The sequence below is a fragment of the Bos grunniens genome, chromosome 19 (assembly GCF_055505025.1).
Source record: "Bos grunniens cultivar Pamir isolate PY7600 chromosome 19, Bosgru_T2T1.0, whole genome shotgun sequence".
Classification (NCBI taxonomy): Eukaryota; Metazoa; Chordata; class Mammalia; order Artiodactyla; family Bovidae; genus Bos; species Bos grunniens.
Window position 1 is genome coordinate 54108484 of NC_141183.1, and position 24364 is coordinate 54132847.

The 24364-nt window shown below is 41.1% G+C and overlaps 1 protein-coding gene across 3 annotated transcripts in view; it reads left to right on the top strand.

Moving 5' to 3' along the window:
- RNF43 (ring finger protein 43) overlaps positions 1–24364 on the top strand; it is a 67196-nt gene that overhangs the window by 10667 nt on the left and 32165 nt on the right. Inside the window, exon 2 of one of the 3 annotated variants that reach the window (XM_086360720.1) lies at positions 6725–6835. The exons of the other annotated variants lie outside the window; for them this stretch is intronic. Within the exon in view, the coding sequence (XP_086216846.1) occupies positions 6725–6835 (111 nt within the window). The remainder of the gene's footprint in view (positions 1–6724; positions 6836–24364) is intronic. 3 annotated transcript variants of the gene reach the window in all.

Below are 24364 nucleotides of genomic sequence, written 5' to 3' on the forward strand. Positions count from 1 at the left end.
CAGGCAGATTCTTTACCACTGAACCACCTGGGAAACCCAATTATAAGATATTAGCATGCATCCGAAGGACCTTACCTTCTTAGTCCTTGGGGCTTGTGAATCCCAATTCTGATCCTGAGATACCCTAACACAGTGGCTTTCAATCTTTTTTTTGGGGGGGGGTCACTGGCCCCTTTGAAAATGTGATGGAAGTTATTGACCATATGTACTTAATGTACAATTTTGCATAAAATCCCAGTGGAGAGAATCTCTGAGACACATGTAAGAATCTAAAGATTCTAGGTCAAGAGCTGTTATCCTAGAATAATCCCAGTTATTTCAGAAATGAAACCAAATTCTCAAAACTAACTTACCTTGAGTTTAGTTAATTTGAAAAGTCTTTGTCTACATTAATAGAAGTCAGACAGACAACAGTATTACGGTGCAGTTATAAGAAGGTTGGCCTGACCTAAGATGACCTTAGATACAAAAATTGGTATCTGACAAAGACTGCTTGTGTGTAGTTAAGGAATTGTGCTCTCCAAATATTAAGTGAAACTGCATCAAGAAATGCCTGTGTGTGTGTGTATGTGTGTGCTAAGTCCCTTCAGTCAGGTCCGACTCTTTGCGACCCCATGGACTGTAGCCTGCCAGGCTCCCCCCGGTCTGTGGGAATTTCCAGGCAAGAGTGCTGGAGTGGGGTGCCATTTCCTTACAACCCTTCATCATGGTGGTTTCACTCAAAGACACATAAGAATAAAAGATATCTTACTAATTTGTTTTGATATAAGCAGAACAGTTGTGGCCCTGGGTGCCTGTTTGGTCCCTGAAGTCAGAGAACAGAGGCTGTAAAACCAGCCAACTTTGGTGACTTTTCCACACCTGTTTGTCTTCTGTCCTTTAAGCCCCATTGCTTTTCCTGAGGTAGGAGGCCTTGGGCCCTTCAGTTTCTGTTTGCTATAACGGAAAACTTTGAATCTCTTTAAAAAACATTCATTATTTCTTGCATGTTTGTTTTTAAATAACAGATAAGCTACTTTACATACTCTTCTTTTTATCTGGCTTCTAAACATTACAGTTCATTTTCTTTTGATATTTTTAAATATATTTAATGTATTAGAGTTTGTATTTAATTTCAAATTCAGAAACACCAAAATAATCAAAGTGATTTAAATTAGGGTTTTTAAAATGGTAAACACAAAGTCTCACATTTTTCCTGGAGATAGGAAATTATCTTATTTAGATATTATGATCCTGAATCTGAAGCAGTGATCTTTCTTTGGGATGGCAATATAACTATCTTCAAGACCCCTGTTTGTTTTTTAAAAATCTAGAGCACTTCTATTATGATGGAAATCAACCATATATTACTGTCATTTTAAATAGCATAGTCAGTTACCATTACCTATCAATTTTGTGCATGCTAATATATCAAAAGGGTACTATTATGCATAACTAACTGATGATAATTGATAATTGAGAAACTCTGTTGCTTTATTTCTGTAAAATAATTTGGAGAAGACTGAAGACCTTATGTTTTATGCCTACTAATCTTGCTGTTTCCTAAAAAATGATCATAGATTTCCATTCTTTTTTCTCCTGCTTTCTACAGTATTACAAGTTATCCATTCTTAAAAAGAAATCTTTCACATGCTTCCAGTTTTGAGTTCTTTCGCTGTTATATCTTCTGCTTAGAATCATATTGGCTAATCTAACTTTAAAAATCTTGTGGCCAAATTCTTTTTAAATTTTGTGAAGGACTTTATTGGCCTTTTACTGAAATTAGTTCCTATTCAGTTTTCCTTACCTGGGATAAAATACAGTTCTGGGTGGGAGGGCAGAGGAATAGCCCCCATTTGAAATTAAAATATAATCATCAGATTTCAAGTTAGAAAAAAACCTAATGCAATCATTTCATTTTACAGAGGAAGAAATAAACTCAGATTAGTGCTTTGCCAGTCAAAGGACTGCCAATCTACTGCCATATCTTACTGGCCAGCATTTTTAGCACACCTTATTTATGTATTTTAAACTTCTTTGGGTCATTGTGGGAAGATTAAAAAGCAGATGTTGGCAGAGATTTTCTCCCTGAACATTCCATTAAGAAGATATTATGGAGCGCCGTAGGGTCTCTTTCGTCTTTGATCCCTAGTCAACTCGAAGGCATACTTAAAAACAAGTGGACAGAAAAATCCCTTGCTGCACCTCAGCATTACTTTACCCGTGTCTGTGCATACAGGGAGTTATGCCAGGGAGTCACTGCACCAGGCGGCCTTTTGCCCTGGGTTGTGTTTTCAAAGCAACAGAGGCTCTTTATGAACTCCAGGCCAAGATCCTTATTGAGAGTGGGGACTGCTCTGGAGTCTCTCCATGTTTTATACTTGGGGTCTCGACTGTGGGGTCTTCCCTGCCATACTCTGTGGCAGGTCCTATGGGAATACCAAGGCCAGCCCCCTTGCCTAGACCGACTGAGGAGATACAGCTTTAACAGTGGAAAGCAGTGTGTGATGAACGCCAAACAAGAAGTGCAGGCATAAATGCCATGATAGTGCCAGTTTTCATCTTCTCAGGAGGCATTCAAATGACTGTGGTGATTCTGTCTCGAGGTCCTCTATGATTGAAGAAAAAGTAAACAAAAAACGTAAAATTTTAATCCAGGCAACTTCAAGTAGTTGAAATCTAGAGGACAGTTACAGCCCAAACAGTCATACCTTCTAATTTTCACTTTTATCAGTTAAGTATAGGTTATAATATTGCCTGTATAAATATTCCTGTATGTATAATACTCATCAGTAACATTTTCTTTAGAGGTCCAAATAACTAAACACAATGGCTTTCTTTTCAAATCGCAAACTGGCTTTCTAAAATGAGAAGTTTCTGTTAAATTGTAGTAAAATTAAATAAAAAATTTTAGCTTTAAACAGAGTTCAACACATTGGGAATTCTGTTTGAATTGATGATCTCATTGGCTCATTTTAAATCTTCATAAACTGCACAAAAGAAAAAATAAACACTAGGACTATATAGAAGGTGAGATATATTTTTAAAATTAATTGGAGGAAAAATATTTGAATATCATCTATATTTAGAAAACTTAGAAAAAAGCCTTTAATACCAAGGCTTTTATTATCATCATTGACTTTAGTCAATATTAACTGTTATTCTCATTCTCTTGGTTTTAGTGTAATTTACCTGTCTGCTATGACAAAAACATTAGGTTATTCTCTACTGTGAACTTAGTAAACTGTATTGTATACATCATATATTTTTATTGTTGTCAGAGATTATTTGAAATTTAGTTGTCTCCCTTAGGACATAGGTTCACAGGTGCCTTGTGACCATTTAAAAGATAAAGGCAAGTCATTTAACCTTTCATCTGTTGGGTTAGGGTTGGTGGGGTAAGTAAATAACCTTTAAGTTTCTTTCTAGCTCTAGACATTTAGAGGTTATACTTATTTCAGAAGTAGACTTATTAAACAAAAGGGCATGTAATTTGCTTATTTTTTTCCCCTTGAGATAAGATTTATTTGGTAGGTGGTCACAGATTTTTTTGGTCCCCAAAAATTCTGACCAAATTCCTTAGAGTCACACAACCAATTAGCAGCCAAACTAAGGTCTAGGCTCAGTTGCACTTTAGTCCTTCGGCCGTATCCTGTGTTTGCACTCAGTTAACACACAGAGAAAGGATGTTTTGGGGGGGAGTTTTAAAATACGTGTAGTAGATTGAGGACCCCTATTCTAAATCTTTCATCAAGGCTCTCCCAGTGACCAAACCACACTGACATCAATGACTGGCTTATGTCTAAGTGAATGTGACCAAACCTTTGGAAAGGCTTGAAAAGGCCAGAGAGAGCCCAGAACCATGGTAGTAAAAGGAAGATTATGAACCTGCTCCTAAAATAATTTGTAAAGTTGAATTATTATAAGTAAGCTGACTAGTTAGACTAATTTCAGAATAGCTGATGGGTGTTCCTGTGTGGAGTTGGGGGTTAGAGCGTTAGTGTGTGAGCATATGGAGGCATTTGGAAGGAGTGGAAGTGGGGCCATCTGATTAGTAACTGTGCCTTGTTATTAAACCGTGACTTTCTGCATTGTGTGTCCCCAGAGTTGGAAAACTTCCGCTGGCAAAAATAAAGAGAAGGGCTGCCGTGCTGTTGCTGAGGGCCCTACAGTAGACACAAAAGCGCCTTCTCAGAGGCCAGCAGCGGAGGCGGCTTGTACAGGCAGGCCCGTTCCTCTCAAAGACGGAATCAGATTCTTTCCCCAGGGGGTTTCCAACTAGTTTGCACTTCAGAAAAATCTTTTCTTTCTCCTGCTGTTCACGCCCTGCAAAGAATTTTCTTCCAACCAAAGAAATTGTTTTCTAATCAAAGATTCTTGTCCTTAGTTGTTGGACATCAAAGAAAGTTTGGAGGAGACTGGGGGATTATGTGAGTGCCTAGAGTTTATTTTGAATGCAAACTTGCAACATTAGCAAGTTTCCCAAAGAATATACTCATTTAAGGGCTGGGAGAGAGCCTAATATAACCGAGGCTCTGTTTTCCCTTGGTTGGATGTAAGGTACCCCGGTAAGATACAAATGAGCTGAGCAGCTCTGTCAGGACTTAACTCCTGTATGTTTGGTTTTTGACGTTCTTAGCAAGGGGAAAGGTACCTTTATTCCACCTACCCTTTTAAAATCTGGTATTAGGGAACATCAGAAACTACTGATAAACTCGAAACAAAACCCCCTCTTTTTTAACCTTCAGTACTTCAACTCTTAACTTCTCCCAGGACGGTTGATGATATCACCAGTGTTGGGAGCCGCATTCCCTGCATTCCCCCACTGCCTCCGAGGTGTTGATGATGTCATTTTCTCCCACAAAGGAAACCCTCAGCACCCCAGGGCCTGAACTCAGGTCTTGGCAGGTAAATGAAGGAGGAACTTAAACTGTTGGGTTGAGTCAGGCGTAAAAAGGCACGACCATGTTAAGCACCAGCTTCGTAGTCTCATCTCTGGGGCCTGACTAGGGAGAATTTATCATTTAGGGAAAATTAAGACTGTAACTTTAAGAAATTATTTTCTGGGTAAGAACAATGATTCACTTGATATTTTGGTTCTTGCGCTTAGGGACATTTACAGGGTATTGTTCTCAGATTATGGCTCCTTAAATATCCTTCTCTCGAATCCACGAATTTTTTCCAGTTTTTCTGGAACCCATTTGCAGATTATCTTAACTTTTCTTCTAACAACAACAAAAACAAGAATTAGGAAAAATAAAGTGGTGGATCAAGCAGATTTAGGCAGAATTATGCCCTGGGTAAAGTACATTCTTGTTATTTTACTCTTGGCTCTGTGGATATGAACAGAAAAGAATATTGCTCTAGAAGATTTCCAATCTCTTTCTATTCCTTCCTTGCAACCACAAAGTAGTGGTTGGAAATAGAATTCCAGGAACACCAAAAATGCTCTCAGTTTCAGTAGTGGCAGCTACAGTGCCCCCACAGGGTTCTCTGGGCATTCCTCCTTGGGGCCTTCTTGTGGCCTCCTCGTGGTTAGGAGCCTACATCATCGATCACAAAGGCTTGCCCTGAAGACAGACCTGCTAAAAATGTCAGTTATCTGTCCTTGCCATCAGAAACAGTTCTTTATATTTTACTCTGTTCTGAACTAACATGCTATAGTTTTCTTTCTTTTTTTTTTTTAAGAGAGAAATACAGCCTCTTTGATGGACTCATTAACTGACCATTCTCACAAAACTTTAAGTACACTAGTTTATAGTACTAGGAAACTCAGTCAGAATGGGTGGGGTAAGCAGGATTTACCAAAGGTTTTTATTCTACTCGGTAGTGCTAACTTGCCTGTGTTACTCCTATGCAGATATTAGATTGTAATTTTGAGGGGTTTTATTTCATTTACTTATTTTTGATTGTTGTAAGACTTTTTTAAATGCTTATGTATTTGGCTGCAGCACATGGGATCTTGAGTTGCAGTATGTGAACGACCAGGGATTGAACTCTAGCACCTGCCACGCTGGGAGCGTGGAGTCCCAGCTAGTGGACCACCAGGAGGTCCCAAGACTTTATTTAATTAGGAGCTTTAGGTTTGGTCTTCTCTGGTGGCTCAGGCCTAAAGAATCCATCTACAATGCAGGAGACCTGGGTTCAATCACTGGGTTGGGAAGATCCCCTGGAGGAGGGCATGACCACCCACTTCACGATTCCAGAAGAGCCTGGTGGGCTACAGTCCATGGGGTTGCGAAGAGTCAGACATGACTGAGCAGCTAAGCACGGCACGGCCCAGGAGTTTTAGGTCACAGCGAAACTGAGAGGAAGGTGTCTATCAACCATACACCCCTGCTTTCCATGCTCGCAGAGCCTCCTCCATTATCAGCATCCTCCGTGAGAGCGGCACGTTTCTCACAGTCGATGAACCCACACATCGGTGTCACCTGCAGTCCATGGTTTATATAGGGTTCACACTATGTTGGTTTGAGGTTTTTTAAACACTAAGAATATATGGAGAAAATTCACTGAAATGTGTGTCCCTTTAGCTTATATACAGAAATAACTTGAAATATAAGGGAAGCACCCAACCTGCAGCAGACCCTTCATTTTCGTCATGTCATTTCTTCCCGAGTTGATGTATGATTGAACCACATTAATGTTATTATAGAAAATGCCATTTTTCAGGCAGTATCAGTCTTCAAGGTATGGAACAGGATTTGGTGTTTTGTTTCCATTTTTATTGTTTTGTTTTCTAAAGGGATGTTTGAATTGGAGCCTGTCTGGCAGGATTCCATACGTCTACCAAAGCACCTGTCCTGGCAGAGACAATGGAATCAAAAGTCAAGTTCTTTATGACTGCACCTGCCTTGTAAATGCTGCCAGAAGTTCTGATTTTCTCCTGTTGCCAACCTCTACCCAGAAACTACAGTAGCTGACACCCAAACAGTGGGTGCATGCACCCCAACTTGGGACTTGGATGTTCCGGTTCAGGAAGACTAACGCTAGTTCTCCCACTGACCTCTAAGGTAGTCTTTGCACAGCATTCAGTGGTTACTGTTACAAATGGAGGAGATGTAACTCCCTGGTCCACTTGGTTTTCAAGATTTTTGTGAGGGTTGATTAATGATGATGAATCACTTGGTAATTTATCATTTGGAAGTTCTCTTGTGCAGTTATACACCTAGTAAGCATGAAGGAAGGTATGATCTACCCGAAAGGTAGCAGGCGCGTGTCTCTGAAGTCAGAACGCCAGGCAGCATTTCCAGGAGTGAGGAGTCGCCATTGTCCCTGCTGCTTTTTCTTTTTCCCAGAAATGTAAATTACCCCGTGGGCCACCTGTTGAATGCTCCCTGATTAGGCAGTTGTTGTGGAAGCAATCCAACTCCCTTGATGAGGACTTTTTTCCTTTTGAATTATCAGAGCATTTCTTGGGTTCCCTTAGGGTAGAGTTACTTCATTATCTTCTAACTTTATGTATAACTGGAGACCTTCTGGCCTAAGTGCATAATTTCTATCACCAATCAGGTAATTGAAGTTAATTATGCCCACCAAATAGTGCTCTTTGCACAGTATCCACATATGATGATATAATATGATAATAAGGCATAAAGTACATTCTAAAATGAGTGGCAGCATCCTAGAGTGAAAAGGGCTCTCAGTAATCCTGTGTTCAGTCTCAGCTCTGGTCCTTCTAAGCTTTGTGACCTTAAGGAAACTTGCTTAACCTCTTTGAGTCTGTGTCTTCATGAGTAAAATGGGGATAATAGTAATAAATAGCCTGCCTACTTGAAATGAAATAATATATGAGAATTGTCTTTGAAGATTGCAAATGTAAGGTACTATTATCAATAGTAATTTGACGTGAACTATTTCTTATTTACCTAATTACTGTAAGAAATATTAAGTTTGAGGGTTATTGATTTGGGCTCATTTGACCTGTTTGAATTCAATTGGCATTATCCCGAAGTAACTAAGCAAGACCATTTGTGTTTTTTATGCAGCTAAGAAGACTAAGCTTTAGATTAAAAATTTTGTGGGCCAAAGAGCTGATTAAATTAACCATAATAGTAACAGATAGCCATGGTGACTTAGAGAGTGACTGATAATGTGGAGGTTCTAGGGTGGGAACCGAAGTTCTGTAACTGCCTTCCTTGTGCCCTGGTGAATCACGTGTCCTCCCTGGACCTTTGCACACTGCTAAGCCCATTACCATCCCGTGGTCAGTGAGGTGATAATCACGGACACGGCGTACAGCAGCTACTGTCTTACATTTTTACTTCTCAGAGTCAGAGGATCCTAGAACCGTATTACACATCACTTTTACATTTTCATTTTTGAACTTTTTAGAGTATTGTTTTAATGACTGCTACCCTGGAACGGCTGCTCAGATTGCTGGAGGTTCAGCTGTCCAGCTTTGTAGCAGTTTCCCAAGGGCTGGAAGAAAAGGAGTTCAGATTATCAAGGGAACCAATTCACCCAGATCTTCATACGTGCGCTGTGCTGGTCTCAACATGCAGGTCTCTGAAGCTCAGCAGATGAGGTTCTATAGCCTGCTTGGAAGTTATCCCACAAGTCCCTGTGACTCCCAGCCCCCCATCTGAGAAGTACTGGATCAAAATGAGAGTAAGCAGTTTCAGACGTAGCAACTGTCAAGTACTTGTGGTCTGGAAATCATTTTCAGGTAAAGATCATCATTGAGCCATCTCAGGGACTAATATTATGCAGTATGGAAAATCTGTATTCCATCCTGTAACTTTACCAATTTGAAACCTCCCCCACAAATAGGTAAATAATGGGATAAGTGTAATTATGGGTTTTCTCATCTTTTCTACTTACCTGTTCGCTGTTATGATTAAATACACATAGCTTCTAACTCTTTTAGAAACAAACTCACTTACCATTATTATCCTTTCAACACTTGCATGGTATTATAATCCCTTTCAATTGCAGTGTGACATAGTGGGAGTCCGGAGGCCAGTGTGTTTGGGGGATGATGGAAAGAGGCAAATGTTTTCTCTTCTATTGGTTTTGGGAAGCATCCTTCTCTGAAGGTACTTCTTGGGGAAAACTTTTCTTCTCAAGGCCTAGTAAAGATTAGTGAGAGATGTCTGCAAAGCGTTTGAAGCTCTTTGAAATAAAGTCATGGATAAACACTCAGTATCACTGTTATTATCATTAAAAAGGAGAGCCCAGCATGTGATGTTTTGGGTCAGTTCCAGCGGTCTTGTTTGATGTTCTTAGTTCCTTTTTTGACCTTTACCTCTTGATATCTTTATACATTTATTGAGGCTGTTGGACAAAGTCTTGAGATCCTAAGCAATATGGTGTGTTAAGAATGAATGAACTGCTAGCCTCCATTTTTTAAAATGTGTTTAAAATGAACAGTAGAGATTTCTATTTTGGACACCTGTTATTCAAGTTTGACAATCTTGGTAGCAAACTTAATACCTCATACTTTGATTTTTTTTTTTTAATTTCCAATTCTATTCTTTACCTTGGAACCAGAGTTTTAAAGGAAATTTTTCATTAAATAGAATAAACACCAAATTAACTAGGTTTTTTTTCTATTCTTTGCTTATGAATTAGAGATAAAAGAATGAATCAGATATAAAAGATCTAAAAAACAAATACCATAAGAACTTCTGGAAATAATATAAATACTTTCTAGGGATCCAATGTCCTGTACATCAGAATGTAAATTATTTCATGCTAAAAATGACCATAATGATACCCTTCTAGTGTTACAAGATATCAAAGATACTAAATAAAGGCTAAATTATGCTCAGGATAGTGTACTTAAATGGGAAAGTGTACCATTAGACTTCATTTCATTTATTTAGGCTGCACCATGGCTTAAGGATCTTAGTTCCCCAACCAGGGATTGAACCTGGGCCCTGACAGGGAAGTCCCAGTACCCACACATTTGAGAAAAGGTTTCAGAATTTCTCTGGTGGCTCAAGTGGTAAAGAATCCACCTGCCAGTGCAGGAGACAGGTTCGATCCCTGGTCTGGGAAGATACCCACATGCCATGGAGCAAGGAAGCCTGTGCACCACAACTGCTGCGCTCACACCTAGAGCCAGGAACTGCAGCACTGAGCCCACGTGCTCTAGGACCTGAGCTCCGCTGCAGGCGAAGCCCACACACCACAGCTGGAGAGCGGCCCCGCTCGCGGCAGCTGGAGAAAAACCTGTGCAGCAACCAAGACCCAGCACAGCCCCAGAGAAGTAAATTTTGTAAAAATTTAAATTAAAAAAAAAAAAACATGAAAGGGTTTCATTAGTATGAATTGAATTTAAAAGGACTTCCTTCAGGTCTTCGGAGGGTTGAATAAATCACAAACTTTTATTTTGTGCCTTCTATCTTCAAGAACTTGTGCTAGTCAGAATATCCTGTTTCCTGATTGACAGTTCTTTTTGAGAACTGAGTAGAATGATCAATTATTATCTCTTTTTTTTTAAATGCTGCTAATCCTTTTTTATTTTTTGAGTTTGTGGGGTTTGTATGTTTTGTAAAGTGGACACATTCTTCATAACTCTAGTTAATTAGTTAATGAATTATTTTTTAAAATACTTATTCTACAGTCAAGTTTGCTTATACACGCATATATTTTTCCCCCTCTAGTTTTTCAGTTGAGTTGTTTTTTTCTTTTTTAGTCCCCACCCTAATTTCAGCATCTCTGCATAGACAGGTTTTTTTTTTTCCCTAAGCTTAGATGTCACCAAATAAATGTAAAGATGGAAAAAGAATTGAGATTTCCATCAGAACCAAAGGAACTCAACAGAAATTGAAGATGAGGATGGTGTTTGTTAACCACTAATAGAAAATTATTTGAAATTAACATCATCTTTAGCTGTATGTAAAAACAACCACCCTGAATCTACTATGCTAATATATGTGTTTGTATGATACACTGAAAATGACTGTGTATTTTCAGTCCTTTAGGGAAAACTCCTTCCTTTAAGCAAACCTAGGATCAGTGTCTGAAAACAGCTGCCTTTGGAGACCCTGCAGCCAAATTAATCACCTGGCCTTTGAGAAATTTTGCATATTGAGAAGATGGTCACATCTGAATGGATACATTTAGTACACTCTCCCCCCCCCCCCACCCCTTTCTCTTTCCTGAAATCCCTTCTTCCACTTAAGATTTTAGTTAATATCACTTAGCAGCAAACAATCAGGTCTAATCTCTCCACAAATAGACCTCCTTCTCTGTTTCAGCCTTGTCTCAGATTCAGTGTGTGGGAGCTAAGTTTCTAAGTCTTGCTCCCTCATCTCACCCAGGTTGCATTGGCTGTCTTGCTCCTTAAAAATTTTAACCTACATGATGGTCCTTCTGTTTCCTTTCCCTCATTTGCATCTCATAGCCACTAAAAAAAAAAAATCTGTGCCCACTGTCAGATCAAATGTCTCTTCTCACTGTGGAAAGTTGTCACTTCTGTTTCCTCCATATTACGTTGGTCTTACTCAGTTGGCATTCCGATGAGCAGGTCTGCTCCCTCCCGTGTCATGTGCTGCACGAGGTTCACTGTATGTGCTCAGGGGATGTCAGCAAACACCCACCGCTTTGTTGAACACATCAGCGTGCTGCTGCCGTGGTTCACCTGGAGACTGCTTTCTGCAGGCTGCATCAACAGGCGACAGCATCCCAGATGGCATGCTGACAGCTGTGCCTTCCCATCAGAAAAGGACCCTTTTTCCCTCCCTATCAAATGAAAGCTTAGATTTTAGAGAAAATTACAAAATACAGAAAATGAGAGAAAAGAACTGAAATCACAGCATCTGCGGTTTTCTCTATCCTTAATGGTTAGGCAGCTTCCTGGAGGATTTTATTGTAATAGGTTGAGGAAATGTTTATAGTCATCCCTTTGCAGTTGTTTAGAACGTAATTTCTAAGCAGAAGTTCCTGTATCATCTAGAAAACTTTTAGCGAGGGAAACCACATTTCTTTTCTTTCTCAAGCTGCAAAACCAGTCTGTTTTTTTTTTTTTTTTTTTGAGTATAACACTTGATCTTTATGATGAAAGACTTAAGTTACATGATCTTCCTTGCAAAAGGATGTTTCTCAGATTTTTGTGTTTTATGGCTTTCTAATTTCACTGCCATGGTCGATTTGCTTATCAGGGAACTGTGACTATAGGAGTTCAAGGGTACATGGCAATAAACTGTCCCTCGAAATAAGGAATAATTTCACAGCTATTGCTATGATAGTGGGTTTGGATGCGTCTTACCATGGGTCCAGATCTCTGGAATAATTGAGTCATGTGTATATTTAAAGTTAGGGAACTTACCATAACATCCTGTTTAATATTTGCCAGTTTTGCTAGGTACCAAGGCAAAGAGGTTGTAGTAGTATTCTCATGAAGAAGGAAATCAGTATTTCTTATCTATTTTCCATATATTGTTAATCTGTCCAAACAAACCTACTATATGGAAACCTGATACGGAACATTGTTTTCCTCTTGATATACTTGCCTACTCAGCGCCAGGCCCCACTTTGGAGAACCCTATGGCAGAGTTTCAGCTCTCTAGATAAGGCAGAATATCTGTAAAAGAGCTGAACCATTGAGCCTCCATAGATATTTCGAAACCCTGAAGGTGAGAGGATTTGGAAGATGAACAGGTGCCATTTCCTTAAAGAGCCCTAAAGTTCAAAGATGCAGCTGGCATTGTGGAGCCAGTGTATCAGCAGCGGCCCAGTCGCTGGAACGGTAACTGTCGCCCCATGGTCTTCTGTTGTTATCCTCGAGGGTATTCATCTAGGTGGCCCTTGCCCTTCCCTGTGAATCACTTCCTCAAGTTCTTGTATCCTTTCGCAGCCCTGCTTTGAACTTCCTGTGTATTAATCTCCCTTACAAAGTAAGTGCCCTAAGCCGGGGGTAGTAAATGCTCCAGATAGACTCTCAGCCACAACTCTGTGAAGAGGATTGCCCAACTGTCGTTTTCTGCATTTAAAAACTGTGAAAGAAAAGTTCTTTCTCACTTGATTTCTTCTGTTTCCCTAATAATTTTCTAATGATGTCTCTCCATTTGTATAATATCCAGTGCATTACTTTTTTTTCCTTCTAACTGATGTCAAGTCATTTTTAACCACCAGTATAGGGAAAGACTGGAGACGTGTTCTGTTCCCTTTTTGAGGCTGTTTTTCTCAAAGTGTTTGGGGCTAGATTCTTTGGGATCGTCTGGAATTTCTTCATAAAATTCACCATCAATGGAGAGGTTTTATTTTTGTAGTTTTACTCAAACTTACTCCTGATGCATTTTTTTCCCTACAGTTTCAGTGCAACCAAGATTAAAATTTGTATTTTAAAACTTAACATGAACTCTAATCTTTCCCTAGGAGAAAAGGGTACCCTCACTAGGTAGGAGTTCAGAGAATGTTGGAAACACTACAACAACATCCGCTTGTGTTTCTTCTCAAGGGACGGTGTGAGTAAATGCTCGTTTCTGTTGCAGAAAGTATAAAACATTAGAATGAATCTCAAAAATCAGTCAGTTTCCTGACCTACACTGTAATCAAAATAGCAATGTCAAGTTCATCTCCACCTCAAAGTAGATAGTCTGAAGAACTGTCTTTGAACATGAAGGGCTATCTCCCACTACACAGTGTGGGTTACTCACTGTTCCGTAACAGCAGCATCACCAGCAAGTTAGGACGGGAGAAGAAAACAACCACGGCCAACGGAAGCAGCAAAGGATTTCAAGGAAGCACCATGTAATACTGATCTCATACGTTATGATTGTACACACATGGATAGAGGAGCATGAATTGCATCCACTGTCCCCAGGGTTTCTTGTGAAAGCATTTTGTGATATTATACAGTATCTGTTCCCTCGACATCAGACCAGGTATGGAAATTAAAAAGCCATAAATCTAACCCTGCCTTAGAGTTTGAAAATAGGTATTCCCCTTTGAGAGACTTGTAGTAATAATTTTGGAGTAAATATGCAACTATCTTACACATTGGCTTATATTCAGACTTATAGGTCTCCGTTTCCTCTGCTTGCAAATGTATTCAGAGGCCAATAGATACTTAATAAAGAAATAGTCAAAGTTTCTACTCTTCTCCTTTGACGTCTATAAGTTAGCATATAATCAAAGATAATTAGACTCAATGTTCCCTCAATAGTTCCTTTTACTATTTTCTGACCCCAGAAAGCTTTTTTGGTGTTATTGGTGCTAGGTCTGTTTCCCCATCATAAGCTGGCTGGTTTCCCATTTAAGTCACGATTAATACTCATACTGAAACTCATTTGTATCTGTGTAAAAAACATTTTCACAGTGTTCAAACAGATGCCAGTCTCTTGGGAGTTACCCTAATGAAGAGGGTCACCTTTAGCTTCGAAGTTTATTTACTATCATTTTTGAAGTCTCTCATCCTATCTTATTCTCAAGGTGATATTCTTTTTCAACTTACACATTGCTCTCAGAAAAAAGAAAAAGAAAATACAACATACTGTCCCCCCTCCTGCGTCTGCTACCCCCCAATAATAAACCCAGCCTTGCAGGGCTGCCGTCCCCCAGGTTTCTGTACGTGTGGCAGTGCGGATTTCTGCTTCAGCTCCAGGTCTGGGTGACCCACCCCCATCATCCTCTAGCTGTCAGCCGTGAAGACTCCTGCCTACACCTCCTGAACTGCTTCGAAAAGAATCTGGTTCTTCTGACCCCAGAGCTGACCTTGACCCTTCCCCAGCCCCGCGCCATCCTGGAGCTCGGGCCCTCAGTGCCTGCTTCATGCTCGGTACTCTGAGTTTCTTACTCAGGCCCCGAGAGAGAGAGCACATTCTGAACACTCCTCCTTTTGTGTCGGCATCCCTGTGAGGTGATTTGGAAGGGCTCCAGTCAGGCATGCAAGGGCTCTTTTGATACTATCTGATGGGTGGGTAACAAATTCGGGCGCCTGGCCAAGACACACATTGCCTGTAATCGTTAACTCAGTCTGTAAACAGTTCAAACGGCACCGAGAGGCCGTCAGTTATTATATTAGAAGAAGCCTTTCATCTCTCTTGCTCAGAAGCCAGGCGTCCAGCGTTGGCCCTACAGTGGCCACTGGAGCCCGGAATTCTCTGCACAGCCACCAAGGCCAAAGCCACTGGGGATGGACACTGGAGGCTGCTCCAGTGACCACCTTTCAAGCTTTCAGCACTAGAGCAGCAACTAAACCATTCATTTCCTTTTGTTCTACACCTGAATGATGCTGGAAGGACAAAAGAAAAAAAGAGGCGAAAAAACCCCGCAGAAAACCCTTCACCGGGAATAAAATAGTGAGGAAGGAATTATATTATCTGGGATCAGAAATTTATTTTTCAGCTCAATTTTTTAAATCCACATTCATGTTTTGAAAGCTTTATAACTAACTAACCATTGACCTTTTTATTACCCCTTTACTCCAAACTGATTTTTTTTTAAAAAATATATTTATTCATTTGGCTGCACTGGGTCTTAGTTGAAGCTTGCGGGATCTCCCTGACCAGAGATTGAACCTGGGCCCCTGCACTGGGAGTGTGGAGTCTTAGCCACTGGACTACCAAGGAAGTCCCTCCAGACAGATCCGCAGTTTGGTCTTCAGTGTACCTCATGCCTCCAGTTAAGTTCTAAAGTTATTCAGTGTTACTGGATCCCAAGTGCAAGCCACAGTGCTGAGCCCAAAGGAGCATGAAAATTACAAGCATTCCTGCCCTCAAGGTGCTTACTGACTGAGACTTGAAGATGATACCAGACATATACTAGAGGTAAATACCAGTGCTGAGCGTGGTGTACACCGAGTCTCTACTGGTGTTCATAGCAGTGTGAACAAGGCTGATCCGGGAAACTCCTTTCCAATTCTGTGAGGAAACTGTTTTCAGTGCTTAAAAAAAATTAACCTCTTTCCCTTCATCTTCTCATCCATTGACTTTTTTGCCGTTTTCATTAAATTGCATATTTATGCTAGGCACACACTGAGTGCTTTAGGTATTTAGTGAATGAAATCACTAAGCCTCTTTTAGAATTATTCTGATAAGTAGAATTTTACAGAGGTGGAAATACGGACTTGTCTTCCTATTGAGCATTCTGGTATTAGAAGACAGCTGGAAAACCGAAAACCAAGCACAGCTTATTCTAAGCATCTTCATTACAGAGGCACCTTTATTGATGAGTGTATTTTAAGTTTTTCAGATTAGTTGTGAGGTTGCTATTGCTGAAGCAGTTTGTTCCGTATGTGTGCATCCTCTCCAGCCTAGCAGTTCTCTTTCTAGATATGGATCAAGAATGTGTGTGCTCAATTGCTCCAGTCCTGTCCAACTCTTTGCAACCTCATGGCCTGTAGATGGCCAGGCTCCTCTGTCCATAGGGTTCTCCAGGCAAGAATACTGGAGTGGGTTGCCATGCCCTCCTCCAGGGGATCTTGCTGACCCAGGGATGGAACCCGAGTCTCTTAAGTCTCCAGCATTGGCATGCAGGTTCTTTACCACTAATGCCACCTGGGAAGCCCATGTTCCACAAAGCATAGGAGCAAAATTTAGATGAGGCCACAGATGTTAAGTAAACATGTGAAATAAAATCCTACACTCCTCGCAATCACGGGTGAGCATCAAAGCCACAGGTTATGCCCCTTACACCAGAATCCCAACTATAAAGCAGCTGTATTCTTTTCCTCTACAAAGCAATGTCTTAACACTTGCCCTGCTTAACTTCAACTGAAGGAAAGTGATAGAGCCCAAGATATTCTTCCAGAGAAAAAAGGGTATTCAGGGGTGGAGGGGGTGGCCTTATATAATTAACTTGACTGGGGTCCTCATGATTTGTTAGTTAGAAAGTTCTCATCTCATGCCTCTTACTTTCTTTGTTTCGTTTTCCATTTTGCTCAGCTTTCTGGGTCACCTTCTTATCCCCTTTTCATATTTTGGACTTGGGGTTTGCCCCTGTCCTACCACCCAAGTTTTTGATTCTGAATGCAGCTTTAGAAGAGCGTAGATGAAAGAAAAGAGAGGGCATGCCTTGAGGATGTGCACGCTTGTACTCCATCCTGGGCTCAGCTTCTGATTCACCAGCCTGCCGAGGACGAATTCCAGTAAATCCTTTCTTTTACCTAGGTCGACAGTATTTTCAAAGACGCTCTGTCTTAAAGAAATTAAGTCCTTTAGAAGAAAAAAGGCACTAGAGCAAACAAAATCAAGTTTCTTTACCATTTGCTCAGCATTGTTATTTGTTCATGGTAAACAGTGGTTATTTGAAAGGGTGTGTTAAATCACATTTGTACAGTAGAATTGTAGAAATACAAAATGTATAAGGCACTTCTACGAGGAAGCATTGAGGCACACTATCTGATCCACTCAGTTCAATGCCTTGGTGAGTTCTGAGGTCATTTACAGGTTTAATATGATGGAGAATCATAGAGGAAGCCCCTGCTCTCTCCACCTGACTAGAGCCTGTCTTTTGGGAAATGACCTTAAATTCTGGCTCCCCAGCCTCCTTCCTTTCCTTGGACCTGTTAGTAAAGAAACTTCCTCAAGTTATTTGGCCCCTTGAGGTCAGTGGTTCACAAAATTTAATAAGTAGCAGAATCAGTTTTAGAGAGCTTCCTAAAACTCAGATGGCTGGGCTCTATCCCTGAGTTTCTTATACAGTATGTCGGAGGTGAGCCCTGAAAATTTGCACTTTTTGAACAAATTCCCGGCTGATAGTGATGTTGCTAGGTCTTAGGGACCACATTTTGAGATCAAGTGTGCTGAGGTTACTGCCTGTTTTATAACCATGATGACTTTAACAGAGATTGACCATCTTCACAGGGCCAGAACATCCAACTTGTGTTGAAGTGACTGAGGCTTTACTCTCTGAAAGCGAACACTTAGTTATGAGAGATTTTGTCCTCCTTGCAGAGATTAAGAGTAGCCTGAAGGCTGGGTCACTTACCTGCAGGCATCAGGCAGATGGCTTACCACCTCTTCTAAGCAGCAGGTTGCAGATACCAGGTGGGGAGTGTGCTTTTGGAAAATCTACTAGCTGGACTGCAGAACTAATAATATGACATAAGGGGAATAAAACCTATGCTTTTTTTTTTAGGTCCATGGATTTTTATAACACTTTAATTTTTATAACTTTTTATTTTGTATTGGGGTATAGCTGATGAACAGTGTCATGATAGTTTCAGATGAACAGTGAAGGGACTCAGCCATATGTGTACATGTATCCATTCTCCCCCAAACTCCCCTCCCATCCAGGCTGCCACATAACATTGAGCAGAGTTTCACGTGCTAATACAGTAGGTTAAAACCAATGCTTTGATTAGTTTCTTTGTCATCCTCAATGAAAAGATTCCAAGGTTGCCTTGCCTTTCGGAACTCTCATTTTTCTTCTTTCCACTTCCCTGATCTACAGGACCCCTCAGGTTTTACATTTGATCATCTTAGAAGCTAAGTCATTCAAGTTTCACTGTAGCATAGCAGCCTACACAGCGTCTGCCCTTGTGGATTTTTTGTGGGTGGACCTACTCAAGGGAACCAACAACCACAAGCTCTACTTTTAATAGGATTCATTTATGCAGTCATTTTAACCTTAAGTGTTTTCATGCATTAAATTGAACATTTAATATGTTACATCAATACTACTATATCTGAAGATACAAACAGTGTTTGGCAAGTTTGTATTAATAGCTCCGGGCCTGTCTTTTCACTCAGACTCCAGGTTTTATTTCAAATTGCTATATAGGATTTGAATGTTCATCTCAGATTTGTCATTCACAAGACCAAATTAAATTTTCCCTGCTCAAAATTAACTTCTTTCCCCAATATGCCTCTTCTGGTTGATGCAACATTTTGCCCCAGTTCTCTAGGCTTAGGAACTTTTAACTCCTTCACCTCTGTAGTTCAATCTGTCAGCAAGTACTCTCAACACTTCGGTCACAATCTCTGTGATTCATCCCTTTGCCTTTTAACCATTACCACCAGAGTTCAGGCTCTCATCATGCCAATAATAGGTTACTGGAACAGATCTTATTGGTTTTCCCACCACTGGTTTTCTTTTCATTCCACTGAAGTTTTTACTCTGATACTAAATTGTTGTGCTTAGAGTATTCTTTTGATCGCGAGCCCCCCTTGCTTCAGGATTGAGCATGATTCCTTTTTCACAGATGGCCAGCAGGGTCTAATTCTTGCCTTGTCAGTTGTGGCCTTTGCAAGCAGACCTTACCTCAGCTATCCAAACTGTCTCTGCAGACCTCTTTTTTTTTCAAGTCATCACATCATGTACCTTGAAGACCTGAGAAAAACTGGTCAAGAACCCTACTTTTCCTCTCACTTGGGCCTTGTTTTTCTCTCAAGGTCATAGATGGGAAATTTCCCAAATCCATTTGACAGATGCCTATAGACGTGTCTTTTTTGTTGTTGGTATGTCTTTGTTTTTGGCCATGCAGCTTGCAGGATCTTAGTTCCCCAACCAGGGATCGAACCCATGCCCCCTGCAGTGAAAACACAGAGTCTTCACCACTGTACTGCCAGGGAGGTCCCTGACAGATGCCTGTGGACCAGATGCCACTTGTTTTACTCTTGCGGTTATTTCTCTCCTATTTAAATCCTGTCAACCTTAATAGTACGGAGAAGGCAATGACACCGTACTCCAGTACTTTTGCCTAGAAAATCCCATGGATGGAGGAGCCTGGTAGGCTGCAGTCCACGGGTTTGCGAAGAGTCGGACACGACTGAGCGACTTCACTTTCACTTTTCACTTTCATGCATTGGAGAAGGAAATGGCAACCCATTCCAGTGTTCTTGCCTGGAGAATCCCAGGGATGGGGAAGCCTGGTGGACTGCCGTCTATGGGGTCACACAGAGTCGGACATGACTGAAGCAACTTAGCAGCAGCAGTAGTAGCAGCAACCTTAAGAGTTAGCTTAAGATCAGTGTCCTCCATAAAGCTCATAGGACTTACTGGCTGTACTGTGCCATGTCTGCAATGCAGGAGACCTGAGTTCAGTCCCTGGGTTGGGAAGATCCCCTGGAGAAGGAAATGACAACCCACTCTAGTGTTCTTGCCCGGAGAATCCCATGGACAGAGGAGCCTGGGAGGCTACAATCCATGGGGTTGCAAAGAGTCAGGCATGACTGGGCAACTAACACTTACCTAGCATACCATGTGTCACTTGCTAATAAATCATTTTGTACCACCGTTTAGTTTGTGTGTTATCTCCCGATAAAACTGTAACTCCTGGGAAGGACCTCACACAATTTTAAGAGGGAGATACTTGCCAACTAAGAGGCCATATTATAGCCCCTTCCTGAAGTATCCATGGGGAGAATCTCCACACATCCCTGTTTAGCATCCTACTCAATAGTAACATCATGTGACTCTGTATCTTGACAAGGAACACTGGGGAGCTGTTTATCTTCCCTGTTATAAATGGTTTGGGGGGAAATTATAGCAGTTGCTATTTTAGGGAGAAAGATGTCTCCAGAAACAGGCTTGATAAAGTCCAGGCTAAGGATAAATTTAGTGACAGACAGCAACTCTGTGAGTTAAGAATTTGGCTAGGAAGGGAGTTCAGCCTCTGAAGCATCTCAGGTAGGTGTGGGCTTAGCAATGAGATACGCTGCCACTTTCTGAGGTACGCCTACCTAAAGCAAAAGCGTGGCCTGGTGCCTGGGTGCCTGATGACTCCTGCACCGTAAGAACTCATTTATAGGCATCCGCACAGAGGTACCCACCCGAACAAACACTAAGAAGAAGCTAAGGAAAGTGCCCAAGATCTCAGTATAGTCACTGAGTCAACAGCGATATCAGATAAGGTGCTTTTTTTATGGGGGGAGGTGTGGTGGGGGAAGAGCACCGATGCACCTGTGGTTGGTGATTCAGAAACTTGGTGCCACATTATATGGCACCATGAAGCCACCTTATGTTCCCGCCACCCCATGGTGGCTGATGTCGTATAATTACCCATTTGTAACCAAGCCAAGAGGAAATGGACTGGATGAAAGCCAGAGTGACGCGTAGTTACCTCTTAGCTGAGCCACACTTGGAACCTATGAAGCTGGATGGCTTTTCAGGACTCCTTTCTGTACCAGTGAAGTGATTGTCATTGTCAACCTAGTAATGGTTGATTTTTAGAGGTATTGTGCATTTTTGCTTGACTCTGAAGATAAATATATGTTCGCATTTGGGGCTTCCCTGGTAGCTCAGCTGTTGAAGAATCCGCCTGCAATGTAGGAGACAGACCCTGGTTCAATTCCTGGGTTGGGAAGATCCTCTGGAGAAGGGATAGGCTACCTACTCCAGTATTCATGGGCTTCCCTGGTGGCTCAGATGGTAAACAACCCACCTACAATGGAGGAGTCCTGGGTTGGGAAGATCCCCTGGAGGAGGGTATGGCAAGCCACTCCAGTATTCTTGCCTGGAGAATCCCATGGACAGAGGAGCCTGGTGGGCTACACAGTCCGTGGGGTCACAAAGAGTTAGACATGACTGAGCTACTAAATACACACATGTTCTCATTTAAATATATTCAAATGAGGGATTTCCCTGGTGATCCAGTGGTTAAGATTCTGTGCTTCCAATGCAGGGGGTGCAGATTCAATCCGCAGTTGGAGAACTAAGATCCCACGTGCTGCATGGCCAAAAAATTAAAAATGAATACATGCGTTCAAATGGGCCCCCATGGCTCACACAAGTTGCCAAATTATGATATCTCAAGCAGGAACAGGGTCTAGACAATTCCTGTTGGCTGAACTAGGACTGAACTTAATCCTAGACTGACTCAGCTTCTCTGTTAGAGTTGTTTGAAATTCTGATATCCCGCCAGAGACTGTTTCTAAAGAGTTCTCAGTGTGAAGTATGAATCACAAATGAATGGAGTCTCGGGAGACCAAAAGCTCAAGCTTTCAGTTTTAATTCAGCACACATTTATTGATTGCCTGTTAGGGCACTGTGTTATATATGGGGATATAAAGAAACCCCTGACCTCAATGTGGTAGATGAGAATACAAATTTATGCTGAAGATGTAAAGTGCCTCAATAAATACAAACAAGTCAATTGGGACATTTCAGATGAAGAAGAGAGTCTTCATGAAAGAGGTGGCATGTAAACTTGTCCTTGAAGGATAAGTAGGATGTTTGAAAGTGACAGGATAGAAGCAAGAGGCATTCCAAGAGGATATAAGAGGTGAGTGAGTAACACGATTTGGTTTGGACAAGTGGTATAGTATGTTTAGAAGGGAAGTGGAGATAAAGCTGAAAAGGAAGAGGCAAAGAGGAAGGAATTAGTACTTTTTGAGTACCTACTGTGTGCAGAAATGGTTGCTACTTTAATTACATTCATTTCATTTAATCTCTGCAATGATCTTGGGTAGGTGGTGGTACCCACATTTTTTTTTACCTGCAAGGCAACCAAGACTCAAGAGATTAGGCCACCCTTCAAAGTCACACACATCTTGTATGTGACTGAGTTGAGATATGAAACCAAGTTGTCCGATTACAGAGCCAGTGTACAGCCCTGATTTAATAGGCTGAGTTTGAGTTTAATTCAGAAGGCAGAGAAGAATCATTATGGTATTTGAATAGGACAGTGATATGATCAGGGCTATCTTTAGGAGACTGTATAGTGACTTAGAATAGGGAGACATTGGAGACCAGTGAGAAGTTTATTGTAATTGTTCAGACCCCAGAGACATAGAGAAGGTAGGTTTCCAACTATGAGTTTGAGTGATTGGATACAGTGACTCTCAGGTGCTCAGGCTGGATCTCTAGGAAAATGATGGTGCCATTAACAAAAATGGGTAAATTAAGAGGGCTTACTGGTTTAGGGTGGAGTAGAGGGTACCAGTAAGATGATTAAGAAATAATGTCAAACAGGCCTCTGGAAGTGCCTGAGAATTTGACTTTGGAAGCAAATTTTGGAATTATCATTGAAGATATTGGAATGATAAGAACGCTATAGAGCTGTAATAGAAATCAGAGAATATATCCTTATATTTAAAAGAGCAGAAGAAGAGAAGAAAAAGAGGCAACAAATGAGGGGCCCTAGGAGAAGTCGCGTTATGTCACGAACAGCAAGTGAAGAAGGGTGCCAAGAATGGGCATCCAACAAATGAGAAGGAATTTAGAGATATCTGTCTCCCTCCAGCCTCAGTCCTTTTCCTTAGGAACCAACTGGCGCCACTGGGCTCAGACACGTCCGCGCCCACCACCCCACATTCAGTCAAGAGAATTGTCTGTTAAAGACGTGTTTGCTAGTCACAGTTTTGATTGAAGCTAGTGAAAGCTCTCAGTTTTTGTGCTACCAAAATAAAGTAAAAAAATTCAAGTCTTGCCCTAAATCATTGGAGGTTTAGTTCCCAAGAAAGTTCTTACAATTTTGATGCTTCTGTTCTTTTACTCTGTGATGCTTCCTGTGGTCAATCCAGTCTTCTTTCATTATACATGAAATTCACACCTGAAATTCAGGATTCCTGCTTGCAAGCCCAATATGCATTGCGTTGTGTCTTCAACCTAATTTGTTGAAATGGGTGGTAGTAATAAAGGAGAATAAAATAGCTAATTGAAGGATTATAAAGCACTTTGCTAATATAAAATGTAACATCAAAGCTGAATAATAGTCTTAATTTAGGTTGAAGGGTTTGATTAGCAGAGTAAAAATAAAAAGGACAAAGGGTAGTGTTGCTTTGTACCTTGGTAATCAGTGTACAAATCAGAAGTGCTCCTATTGATCCTTACTGCCCTATGAACTCTCAACCCAGGAATCTGGCTCACCTCCCTAACTAAGAACTTCCCTCACCCACTCAGTCTGATGATGGTACCTCCCCGCATCTCCTGACAAATGCAAACAGGACTTGTGTTCAGCAGAGCTAACTTGATAACTGAGAGGGTTCCTCTTCCGTCTATCAGCACTTTGATTATATTTTGGTATCTCTTACCATTTGCACTTAGCAAGAAAAATAAAGAGGTTTGGGCAATTATGAGGTAACAAAGAACTTATAGTTCTCAAAGAGCAAGTCAGGAGATGTTGGAATATTTGAACACACAGTCACATTTGGTGTGAGGCAGCCTCATGCCGTGTCTTCAGGGCCAGCATAGACTGGACAGCTGATCGGGCTCCCGGGAACCTGAAACGAAGGCAAGGGGGCGGTGAAAGCAAATGGCCCCTCAACTACAGTCTTTACGTTTTGGGCTTCAGATACATCAACTTTGTAGGGTATAAAGAAAAGAGAGGGACTTCCCTGGTGGTCCAGTGGTTACGATTTCGCCTTCCAAAGCAGACGGCACAGGTTCAATCCCTGGTCTGGGAGCTCAGATCCCACACGCCTTGTGGCCAAAAAACTAAAAACATAGAACAGTAGCAGTATTGTAACAAATTCAGTAAAGACTTTAAAAATGGTCCACATTTTAAAATGTCTTTAAGAAAATAGAGAAAAAAATATAATTCATCCCTCAT